The sequence below is a fragment of the Labeo rohita genome, chromosome 19, assembly GCF_022985175.1.
Source record: "Labeo rohita strain BAU-BD-2019 chromosome 19, IGBB_LRoh.1.0, whole genome shotgun sequence".
NCBI lineage: Eukaryota > Metazoa > Chordata > Actinopteri > Cypriniformes > Cyprinidae > Labeo > Labeo rohita.
This window is the reverse complement of record NC_066887.1, coordinates 32,240,086-32,252,984: the sequence shown is the minus strand read 5'-3', so window position 1 is coordinate 32,252,984 and position 12,899 is coordinate 32,240,086. Positions and strand designations below refer to the sequence as shown.

Sequence of the window (12,899 nt, the reverse complement as noted above, 5' to 3'; positions counted from 1 at the left end):
CAATAATATTACTAAAGCTTGAAGGTTTTATGTACTAAAACCTTGAAAATGAATAAAAGCTAACGAAGTAGCCAAATAAAAAAACGACTTAAATATACAACAAATTTACTAAAACTTTAAAAATACAGAAAAATGCAGTAATATTGTGAACTATTATAGAATTATAATATTAATAAAAATTGAATGGGCATTTAAAAAACAAAAACTAATATATACTAATATATCTTAAAATTATGAAAATTTGAAAATTAAAATTTGAATTCAAGAACCAAAATAAACGTAAATTGAAATAAAATGATTCAAAATTAAGCTTATTTTAAAATTAATTTATTTTTTATTCAAAAAATGAATAAAAATAACTAAAACACAACAAAAACTTAAATTAAAATCTTATTTTTCATTTAGTTTGTTGAAGTACTAAAATTACTAAAACTTAACTAAAAACTAAAAAAGCTAATTAAAAATTAGACATATTTTAAAAATGAGAATAAAAAAAGAGAATAAAATTATGAAAACTATTTCTATTAAATTTCTATTTAAATAAAATTATTAAACATTTAAAAACAACAAATAGAAATTACACAAAAACAACAAGCTTCAAAATTTTAATCAAGTTAATGTACTAAAACTGAAAATAAATAATAAAAGCTAATGAAGTAGCCAAATAAAAAAACTAATTAAAAAAACAACTTAAATATACGACAAATTTACTAAAACTTTAAAAATACAGAAAAATGCAGTAATATTGTGAAATATTTTTGCAATTTTAAATGCCTGTTTTCTATTTGAATATGTTTTAAAATGCAATTTATTCTTGTGATCAAAGCTAAATTTTCAGCATCATTACTCCAGTCTTCAGTGTCACATGGTCCTTCAGAAATCATTCTAATATGATGATTTGCTGCTCAAGAAACATTTCTGATCATACGTTTATGTAAAATAGATTTTTTTTTCTTCTTGTAACATTACAAATATCTTTTCTGTCACTTTTGATCAATTTTATGCTAAAAATGTTTTTAATTCTTTAAATTTTTGAACCAAATATTTAAATTTTTAATTAGAGAACATGTAGTTTGGGTTCTAAATTTGATCCTAAATTCAAAATACACACGTGCAAATCAATTGATTGTGAGCGTTTGCGCACAGATTTTACGGCTAATACTTGTGCATGCGATTAGTGAACGAGACACTCGAAGAGGAAGACGATGAGGGTAGGATTTCCGTGAAGACTGTGGAGTTGTGATGGTGTGACTGAGTGCAGCCGTGGAAATGTTCTCCTAGTGTAAACACATCCATCATCTGCTGTATCTTCCTCACCACAGCAAGAACAGATTGAGCAAGAGGAAGAGAGCGAGGGGAAAAACAGAAGAATGATGTGACAGAGGTCACACAATCTGCTGCTTCTGAGAGAGGAAACGGTAAAATTAGAAACTCTTTTAGAGACAAGAGGGAGGGAGAAACGGCGATCAAAGACCGTCAGACATGTGCCACCTTGAAGAGAGCAGTCAGAGGAAACCAAAGACTTAAATTCATCTCTGAAGACGCGGGAGGAGAGATTCCCTGCAGAGCCGAGCATGTTAAAGGGACCGTGCACCCAAAAAAATTCAAATTATTTACTCATCCTCGTGTACTATGTACCCCAAATCTTTGACAAATCTTCACCTGGTTCTTGCCATACCACTACAGTTCATGGTTTCCCATCTGTCAAGCTCCAAACAGGACAAAAAATGCCAAAAAAGTCACCTTACGCTGGGCTTCTGAAGTCTTGGATAGCTTCGTGTGAGGAAACGATCAAAAAAGCTGTTCTCCATTTCACAAGAATCAACTGATTTGGCACCATTGACATCAAAACCTGCACTATTTTTGCAAATAAGATTTCACTAAAAATTGTGAATAGCATTTACTTATGTCTTTATATTCATATCATTGATATACTATTAACATTTTTTTGTTAATATTTTGAATTCAATTTTTATTTTTGCTTTTTGTTTTCATTTTAATTCATACGTTTTTTATAATTCTTTTGTGTTTTTATTGTTTTAAGTTTTCAAATAGTGGGTTTTTTAGTTAATTTAGTACTTAATAATTAAAAAAAAAAAATTTAATAGCTCTCATTTTACGTTTTTGCATCAGTGTTGCTGTAATATCATATTTTTTGTTCATATTTTGAATTAAGTTTTACTTTTATATTTTCTGTTTTCATCTCAATTTTAAAGTTTTAGTAATTTTGTTGTCTGTTTGTCATTTTTATTAGTTTCTATATAATTTTTTATCAAGTGTTAATAGAAATATTGTCTTGAGAAGTAGCTGAAATAAAATAACGTGCAGTGAAACTTGGCACAATTTTTGCAAGTATGGTTTTAGTAAATATTGTACATAGTACAACCAGTGATATTTAAATATTGAGGATATACTGTTACAGTTTTTGTTAATATTTTGAGTACATTTTATTTTTTATATATTTTTTTTATATTTTCATTTTGATTTTAACGTTTTAGTAATATTGTTTTATTGTAGTAATATTTAGTTGCTAAAGTAAAAAGTTAAATGACACATCTTTGTTTAAGGTAACATTAAGAAATGACATTAAGAAAGTAAATTAAATAGACATTAATAACAGAATCTGTAAAAACGATTAAATCACAGCAAAATGACTAACACTTCCATTTATTTGAAGTTAATAAACAGAAATAAAAAATACTAAAAATTGAATAGACATTTAAAAAACAAAAACTAATATATACTACTTCATCTAATTTTTCATTTAGTTTGTTGAAGTACTAAAATGACTAAAGCTGAAATAAAAATGTTAAAAATTAGACATTTACAAAAAAATTACTAAAACAGGATAAAATGAAAACTTTTAATTTAAATTTCTATTCAGTTTAAGTACTAAAATCACAAAATAAAATTATTAAAAATGAATTAAACATTTAAAAACAATAAAAACTAATAGAAATTTTAATAGTTGATGTTCTAAAAATGAAAATAAATAATAATAAAAGATAATAACTAAGTAGCCATATAAAAAACGAATTAAAACTTAAATACACAACAAAATACTAATACTTCAGAAATTACAACAAAAAAGGTAAATATAAAAATAAAAATTATATCATTGAAAATATTAATAAATGTGAAAGTACTAAAATGATAAAAAAAAAACAGAAATAAAATAATAAAAATTTAATAGACATTTAAAAAAAACTTTTTTTGTCCTTTTTTAAATTCGTTTTTTTTATTTTCTAGTTTTAATTAAGTGTTCATATAATACTTTAGTTATGCATTAACCTATTAGTATTTGTATTTAATCTATAGCATTTTTTCCTTAATCTATAAGTAATTTTATTATTTATGCATTAATCTGAGCTATTTTATTTAATTTATCAGCAATTTATTTCATTAATTTATTAGTTATTTTATTATTAATTCATTAATCTTAACTATTTATTCATGAATCTTAATGTTATTAGTAATAAAAGAATCTATTAGTACTTAATTTATTACTAATATTAATTTATTAGTAATTTATTCATTACTATATTCATATTTTATTAGTAATGCATTAATTTATTAGTAATTTAATTTAATTTATTAGCTATTTATTTATTATTCTATTAGTAATTTTATTAGAAATGCATTAATCTATTACTCATTTTATTTAATTTATTAGCAATTTATTCATCGACCTGTTAGCAATTTTATTAGTGATGCATTCATTTTTTATTAGTAATTTATTAATTAATCTGAGTAATTTTCATTTATTAGCAATTGATTCATTGACCTATTATTCATTTAATTTAATTTATTAGCAATTTATTCATTATCCTATTAGTAATTTTAATTTATCAGTTATTTTATTATTAATCATTAATCTTAACCATTTTGAATTACTTGTTTTTTTTTCCAGTTTTCATTTTCATTTTAAAGGTTTACTAAATTTTGTGGTTTTTTTTTTTTTTTTTTTTTTTTTTTTTTTTATTAAGTGTTTAGAAAAGAAAATTAGTACCCCCCTGGCAAATAGCTGAAATAAAATGTTTACAGTAATAAGTTTTTTAAATTATTTTTTTATTATTTTTTTTTTTAGCAATAATAACCCTGTAATGCTCTTTGCACAAATTTATAATAAATTTAAATAATATTTGACTGCAGAAGAGCTGGAATACGGTGTGGTTATTTTGTGCTTTTAGTAACCTGACCGATGTGTTTTTTTCAGCGAACTGTTGCTGAATGGAAAAGCGCTGCGTAAAGATCCGTTGGTAAGAGGTTAAGTCCGGCTCTGACTGACAGAGCTCTGCCGGGTCGGTGTCACCGCATTAGACTGGGGTTTCGTCAGCGCAAACCGCCGGCTCTCCCGGGCCTCCGCTGGTAAAGGGAAAGTTTAAAAGTTAATTGCTCTGCTGTTACCTGTCAGCTATTTTCAGCGGTGGCGCATTAGCTGTAGATACTAATGAGAACGGGGGAAAGCCACGAATCTGAGGCAGGAGAGCAAAAGAAAAAAAACATAAAAACCGATGAAGACTTAAAGACGTTGAGCCCGTCAGCGCCTGCCCATGGTACTTCTTGTACGAGAGCCACTTTTTCATTAAATGTTGAATGTATTTCTGGCAGTTTTATTATCTTGAGTGAAAGGCATTTGCATTCCATGTTTACTATTCTTCCGTAGAGACCGTAATGAAATGGAATTGAATATTTTATGATTTTTTAATGATGTTTTTCCTCTAAACTGTCGAGCGAAAGTCGTGTTGCCCTCAGCGTGGGCTCCACAGGATTTGGGAAAACTCTGGAAATGAGGCTGTGTCCGTGTCTCTGATTGAGACTAGAGGCCATGAGTCCGTTCTCAACCAGCGCTCCCACTTTCTGATTCTCAATGTTTTTTTTTTTTTTTTTTTTTGTCCTTATGATTCACCCAGTTAGTCTTTTCTTGTGTTGTTCACTAACCAAGTGTTCAAACTTGACCTTTTTGTTGGTTGCTTGGTTTTTATTTCTGAAATCTCTTTGGTGCACACTCCAGTTTTTTTTGTTTTTTGTTTGGTGCAGATTATTCTGAAGAAGTTCTGAAGTTGCAAATGCAGTTTCAGCTTGATTTTAAACATCAACATCTGTTTTAATTGGATGTGATTGTGTTTTTATGCAGCATTTCTCTTTTGGTAAAGACTAAAGTTACTTTGCACTCTAGTTGTCATGCCTGGTTAGGATACTGTACAGATACCAGTGTTATTGTTTACTAAAACTACTACTACAGATACAAAAAGGTAATTAAAATAAATTAAATGGTAACTGAAATAAAATAGAATATAAAAATCTTTTAGTTTCAAAAACAAAATGCTGAATGACAAATTTTTGTTTAGTTTAAGTAAAAAATGACAAATTAAATTAAAGACATTAAAAACAAAAAATGATTAAAACAGAAATTACTTAAACTTTAAAATTTAAATGTCTAATAATTTAGTTTAAATTGAGGGACTAAAGTGACTAAAATAAAAACTGAAATAAAATTAATACAAAATAAACACTTAAAAAACGAATAAAAATGACTAAAATACAACAAAATTACAAAAACTTTCAAATTAAATTTCTGATTTCCTTTTTTTTAAGTTGAAGTACTAAAATGACAAATGAATTGAATGAAACAAAATAATAAAAGTTAAATAGATATTTAAAAAACAAAAACTAATACAAATGACTAATACACAACAACATGAAATAAAATCTTTTTTATTTCGTTTGAAGTACTAAAATGACTAAAACTGAAATAAAATTAAGAAAAATAACTAAGCCACAATAAAATTATGAAAACTTACTTTCTAATTAAAATTTCTATTTAGTTTAAGTACTTAAATAACAAAGTATGGAAATGGGAATTAAATTAGAAATGAAAGCCTTAAAAACAATAAATAATAAAAATTACAAACAATAAAATTACTAAAATTTTCAAATAAAATTTCTAATTTCCATTTATTTTAAGTTGAAGTACTGAAATGGCTAAAATGAATTGATTTAAAAAAATAATACAAATTAAATAGCCATTAAAAACTAATAAAAATGACTAAGACAATAAAATTACGGAAAAAAAAATTACATTTCTATTTAGCTTAAGTACTAAAATAACACACTAAAATGGTAATAAAATTATTAGGAATTAAATAGATATTAAAAAACAAAAACTAATAAAAATGACTAAAACAAAAACTTTAAAATCTTATATTTCGTTTAGTTTTTTTGAAGTGCTAAAATGACAAACTGAAATAAAATTTCTGAGAATTAAATAGAAATTTAAAAAAACAAGAAAAATGACTAAGACAATATAATTATGAAAACTTTCAAACTGAAATTTCTATGTAGTTTAAGTAGTAAAATAACAAAGTATGGAAATGAAAATGAAATTATTAGAAATTAAAGCCTTAAAAAACAAAAACTAATAAAAATTACAAACACAACAAAATTACTAAAACTTTCAAATAAAATTTATATTTTACATTTATTTTAAGTTGAAGTACTAAAATGGCTAAAATAAATTAAATAAAATAAAAATAATGAAAAAAAATTAAAGACATTTAAAAAATAAAGTGACTAAGACAATAAAATGATAAAAACTTTAAAATTAAAATTTCTATTTAGTTTAATAAAATTACAAAATGAAATGAAAAAAATATTAAAAGTTAAACATTTAAAAAAAAACTAAGAAAAATGACAAACAATAAAATTTCTAATTTCCATTTATTTTAAGTTGAAGTACTAAAATGGCTAAAATAAATACAATTAAAATAAAAATAATACAAATTAAATAGACATTTAAAAAGTAAAGAAGTGACTAAGACAATAAAATTATAAAAACTTTAAAATTAAAAATTCTATTTAGTTTAATAAAATAAACTAAAATGAAAAGAAAATTATTAGAAGTTAAACATTAAAAAAAGCTAAGAAAAATGACAAACAATAAAATTTCTAATTTCCATTTATTTTAAGTTGAAGTACTAAAATGGCTTAAATAAAATAAAATAAAATAAAAATAATACAAATTAAACAAAATAAAATTATAAAAAACAGTAAATAAACTAAAATGAAAATAAAATTATTAAAATAAAATAAAATAAACAATAAAATTTCTAATTTCCATTTATTTTAAGTTGAAGTACTAAAATGGCTCAAATAAATAAAATTAAATAAAAATAATAAAAATTAAATAGACATTTAAAAACAAGAAAAATGACAAAGACGAATTATGACAACTTTTAAACTAATACGGAAATACAAATATTAAATTAAAAAAAAAAACTAAAAATGACTAAAATACAATATTACTAAAACTTAAATTTCTATCTTATAACTATCAAGTTAATGTAGTAAAATTAAAAACAAATAATAAAAGCTAATAACTAAGTAGCCATATTAAAAAACAAATTTATTAAAAAACATCTTAAAAACGCACAACATTACTAAAACTTTAACAAAAATTAAAATGAAAATGAAAAAAAAACAAAAAAAACTATCATTCAAAATATTAATAAATGCTTTCTTTTTCTCTTCTCAGAATCGCCATCAGCACCTTTACAGACTTCCAGAAGTCCACGCTGCGTCAGCGTCCCGACTCCGTCCTTCGTCAACAGCATCAAAAGCGGCATAAAAACCAGCTAACCCTCACTCTGAGCACCCAGCCAACGAGCACTAACCAGCTCATCAAAATGGCAGTGTGGGGTCTGTCGGCCACGTTAGGAGCGGCGGCGCTGGCCGTGGCCCAAACGGCCATGGACTGGGCACCCGAGTTTCTCTCCCAGCTCTTCTGACACGAAACACCTCGTTCTCACGTGTGCCAAACAGGGTGTACTGCAATGTGCAAATATGTGTTAAGTGATGCAAAACACCCGGAGAGAATGAATCTGAAGCGTATTTATTTCCGAACCGTGCTTTTTTTCTTATTTATAGATTTTAGCTGTGGTAATATTGGCGAAGTGGGAGGAGTCACACGAGGTTTTTGTAATCATAAGCATTTCTGGATGTCGTTCCATCAGCAGAATGTCAGAGAAAGTGCTCTGCTAGGCCCTTCTCAACAGCACAAATTATTAAAAGGTTTTTTTTTTCTGCTGAATGCCGTCAGTAGTGAGTGAAGCTCATTAAGAGGAGAAAACGGGTAAAGGCTGAAAGACCACAGAGACTCGCTGGTGAACGCAGCACTTTACAACAACAGTTTATTCTAGATCAAGAACAACCTACACACATGCTTTCAGGATCCACGGCTCACTTTCACGTCCTTTAGATATGAACCACTGTCCTCTGTGTGCAAATTATACCGTCAATGTGTCTTATTACACTCACTACTCTCACTAAAAAAAAAAAATAGGTGAAAGAATTTACTTTGAAACCATTTTTTTTTTTACTGAGTAACTGCTATTAAATTTCACAAATAGTTACGAAGAAACACCAGGTATCGTTAAATATAAGATATTTTGAAGTAGAAACACTGAAAAAAATTTATTTTCTTGTAAAACACACTATAATCTTTGTTTTATTCAGAATAAATGTTTTTTTCAGTAGTTTCCTGTTAAGTGAATCGTTTAAATTAACATGTTAGTTTAGTAAAATTAATTAAAAAAAAAAAAAAAATTTAATTACTGTTCATGGTGCGGCACACTGAAAAACAGTGGTTAAATGGTTAACTAAGTAGCCATAATTTAAAAAAATATATATAATATATTTAAAAACAAAATCTAAAAAAAGAAAAAACCTACTTAAAGGAGAAGTCCACTTCCAGAACAACAATTTTCAAATAGTTTACTCACCCCCTTGTCATCCAAGATGTTCATGTCTTTCTGTCTTCAAAGTCGTAAAGAAATTATGGTTTTTGAGGAAAACATTTCAGGATTTTTCTCCATAATGGACTTCATTGGTGCCCCGATTTTGAACTTGCAAAATGTAGTTTAAATGCAGCTTCAAAAGGCTCTAAATGATCCCAGCCGAGGAAGAAGGGTCTTATCTAGTGAAACGATCTGTCATTTTTTTTCGAAAAATAAAAATTGTGTACTTTTTAAGCACAAAAGCTCATGTAGCACAGGCTCTGGGATGCGCGTCCACGATGCTACGAATTAGTGATGGGTCGTTCTTGAACGATTCGTTCATTTTGAACGGGAAGAACGAGTCGTCTCGGGGAGTGATTTGTTCAGTCGCGCATGCGCAACATCCTATTAGGTTTTGTACTGGAATTAGTTCACCTGTTTCGAGTCTTCAGGTTTTTTTAAGTCGTTCGTTCATCTTGGGGCTGTCACGTGATGAACGAACGACTCAAACCAAAAACTTGTCAGATAAGAGGTGAGGTGAGCTAATCATAGACTAAAGACCCAGGTAAACAATGAATGAATCTTTTCTGTTTCTTATAGCATTACAGTTTTGTCTTGTTTATAGTGTGATCAACGTTTGTGTAAGCAGTAGATGTGTTAGGGAAGTAACATGTAACATTTTAATTATATTTTGCTAAAATGAACGAAATGACTCAAAAAGATTCGTTCATTTTGCTGAACAAGACTCAAAGGTCTGAGTCGGTAAAATGATCCGAACTTCCCATCACTACTATGAATCACGTCTTAGTTCATTGTCTGTGTACTCTGGCTCAAAAAGGTAGAGTATGTCGAAAAACTCCATCTTATTTTCTCCTACAACTTCAGAATCGTCCGACATTGTTGTACCTTTTTGTTTGTAAACAGTGTTTGACTTACTTGCACTTTCTTAGTCTTAGTCGCGTTCGCTTTGTAAACACTGGGTTTGTAGTTCCGCCTACGTTCGGCGTGACCTTTCGACGTGAGCTTAAAAAAAGTAAACAAATTTTTATTTTTCGTAAAAAAAAAAAAAAAAAAAAAAATGACCAATCGTTTTGCTAGATAAGAAAAATCCTGAAATGTTTTCCTCAAAAACCATAATTTCTTTACGACTGAAGACAGAAAGACATAAAAACATCTTGGATGACATGGGGGTGAGTAAATTATCTGTGAATTGTTGTTCTGGAAGTGGAAGTTCTCCTTTAATAAAACTCCAGAAAACCGCCTTGTTTGTTTCACACCAGAATAACCGACTAAAACATATGCTTACTGTAATATTCACAGGTTGAGCTCTGCGCTTTCTTAAAAAGTCAGTTCATGCCCTTCCAGGCTGCGAAATCTTCTAAAAAGAGCAGCGCATATCTGTCACAGTCTTGCGTTTACAGAGTCGATGGGAGCCCGACTGACTGCAGGAAGTGATGTGAGAGCTTCCACAGCTGGCTGCCTCTATTTGTGCCTTGGGTGTTGATGAGCGGCTGTTACCAGACGGTGCCCTCAGCCGAAAATCACCACTGCCAAAAAAGGAAGACATAATGTGTTTGTGTGAAGTAAGTCTTCATCCCGGCAACTTTAATGCGTTTTTAATGCGATTCAGACATTCTCGGAGCGTTTTTTTCTTTTTCCGAGCGGCTCATGAACTCTCGTGTATTTTGGAAGATAGGTGTATCTGAGTCGGTATTAGCCGGACCGGCTTTGTTAATGGAAATTTAATTCGAACCAAAGTGCCATTTGTCGGGTTTGTGTTGTTCTTTTTAGACAAATGAATGTAATAAGATCTTTCGAAAGGAAAATGGCTTCATTTGAATGGCTGTCGGCAACTAAATCGCAAGTTTAATACAGTAAATACAATTTTGAAATGGTCTACTGAAAATAATTAATATAAAACGAGTCAAAATGAAATAAAATATTAGTATATATATATTCTACTGAATTGGTGCAAACTGCTGTCCCACAACCAAAAACGCATTTGAAAAGCATCTAAGTATTAAAATCTTAGATGTTTACTAAGATCCTTCTATTATCTATTGAAACCCACAAAAATAATAAGCTTAATATATATATATATATATATAAAAAATCATCATTTATTGTATTCATTTGTGAGCATTTTTGAAAATACACTGTACAAATTATTTTTGACTAAGATAATAAAAAAAATGTAAAACTATAAAACTATGAAAACTTTACATTTTAAATTTCCATTTAGTTTAAGTACTAAAATAACAAAGTAAAATGGAAATAAAAAATAAATAAACATAAATAAACAATAAAAATAATTATGTAAATGTAATAAAAATTACATTTAAACCTAAAATACAAAAGTTTTACTAAAACTTTAACATTTTAATCAAGTTGATGTAATAAAACTAAAAATAAATAATAAAAGCTAAGGAGTAAGTAGCTATATCTTAAAAAATAAAAAATACTTAAACACACAACAAAATTACTTTGAACTTTAAATAATTAAAAAAAAAAAAAAAACTTTTTTTTTTTTTTTTTTTTTTTTTTTTTTTTTTGACCTGTGTATAGACCTACTAGTAATTATTATTATTATTATTTTTTAATTTAATATGTATTTAATACTTTAAACCATTGCGTCACCAAAAGATTCACTCTTTCAAAGCGCTCCAATTGGATTGCGTATCGCGAATCATTTATTTCAGATCGGAACTTCAAATCGCGTATCGTGAATCATTTGATTTAGATCGGAACTTCGCATATGACGAATCATTTGTTTCAGATCGGGACTTCAAATCATGTTTCGTGAATTATTTGATTTAGATCAGCACAGGTTCGTGAATCATTTTGCAAATTGAATGATTTAAATGAAATGATTCACTCCTAGTCCTGATCTGAAATGATGGTTCATGAATCATTATTCAGATCGGAACTTTGTAGCGGGTTCGCAAATCTTTTGCTTTAGATCAGATCTTTGTAGCGTGTATCGCGAATCATTTGATTCAGATCTGAACTTTGTGTATGACGAATCATTTGTTTCAGATCAGGACTTCAAGTCGTGCATCCTGAATCATTTGATTTAGATCGGCACAGGTTCGTGAATCATTTCGCAGATTGATTGATTCACTCTTTCGAAGTGCTCCAATTGGTTCGCGTATCACAAATCATTTATTTCAGATCGAGGACTTCAAATCGTGTATCATGAATCTTTTGCTTTAGATTGGATCTTTGGAGCGTGTATCGTAAATCATTTGATTTAGATCGGCACGGGTTCGTAATAATTTCGCAATTTGAATGATTCAAATAAAATGATTCACTCCTAGTCCTGATCCGAAATGATGGTTCGCGAATCATTATTCAGATCGGAACTTTGGAGCGTGTATCGTGAATCATTGATTCAGATCGGGACTTTGGTGCAGGTTTGCGAATCATTTGTTTCATATCAGGGTTTCGGAGCAATTTCGCGAAACTTTTTTCTGTTTTTATTTTATTTTATTTTTTTCTTGAACATCAAACCATTACGGCAGTACAATTCTAAAAATAAAACACAGAAGAAAGTATACGCAAATCCCTTAAGAAAATTACCCGTGGTTTTACTATAGAGAATGGGAACGTGACGTCAGCAATGCGCAGCATTATGGGACTTTGGGACAGGGACACTACAGTAGAGACAGTAATATTGGAGGTAGATTTATATAAAATAAATATTGTATATATAATATAATATAAAATGTATATTGTACAGTTAAAAATACAGAATGAAGAACGCTTGCTGTGTTATGAACTGCCATATCTGACAGAAACGTCGTCATTGTTTCTGTAGTGATAAAAAAGAACACATAATCCTCATATTTGAGAGAAATGAACAAAATTTTAGAACAGTTACGCAATTTTTTTGGTATTTAATTTTTTTGTAGTGTTTTAGTATGCAAGTTAAAATTCTGTAATGTGACGTGGTCGCTACCAAAGCCTTATTGTCACTACCGAAAATACGCTGTCACGACTAAAACATTGTCAAAAATAAAGTATAGGGGAGACTGGGGATGAAAGTAACACTTTTTGTTTGAGCATGCGTAACTCAGTGGTTGTTTGTGCTAGATCTCTCAAACTTTGATATACAGTAGCCACATT

The 12,899-nt window shown here is 28.4% G+C and overlaps 1 protein-coding gene across 1 annotated transcript in view; it reads left to right on the top strand.

Moving 5' to 3' along the window:
• Window positions 1-8,761, top strand: part of zgc:63863 (uncharacterized protein LOC393372 homolog) — a 34,715-nt gene extending 25,954 nt beyond the window's left edge. Inside the window, exon 8 of the mRNA XM_051136140.1 lies at window positions 7,535-8,761. Within this exon, the coding sequence (XP_050992097.1) occupies window positions 7,535-7,787 (253 nt within the window). The 3' untranslated portion in view covers window positions 7,788-8,761. The remainder of the gene's footprint in view (window positions 1-7,534) is intronic.
• Window positions 8,762-12,899: the final 4,138 nt, after the last annotated feature.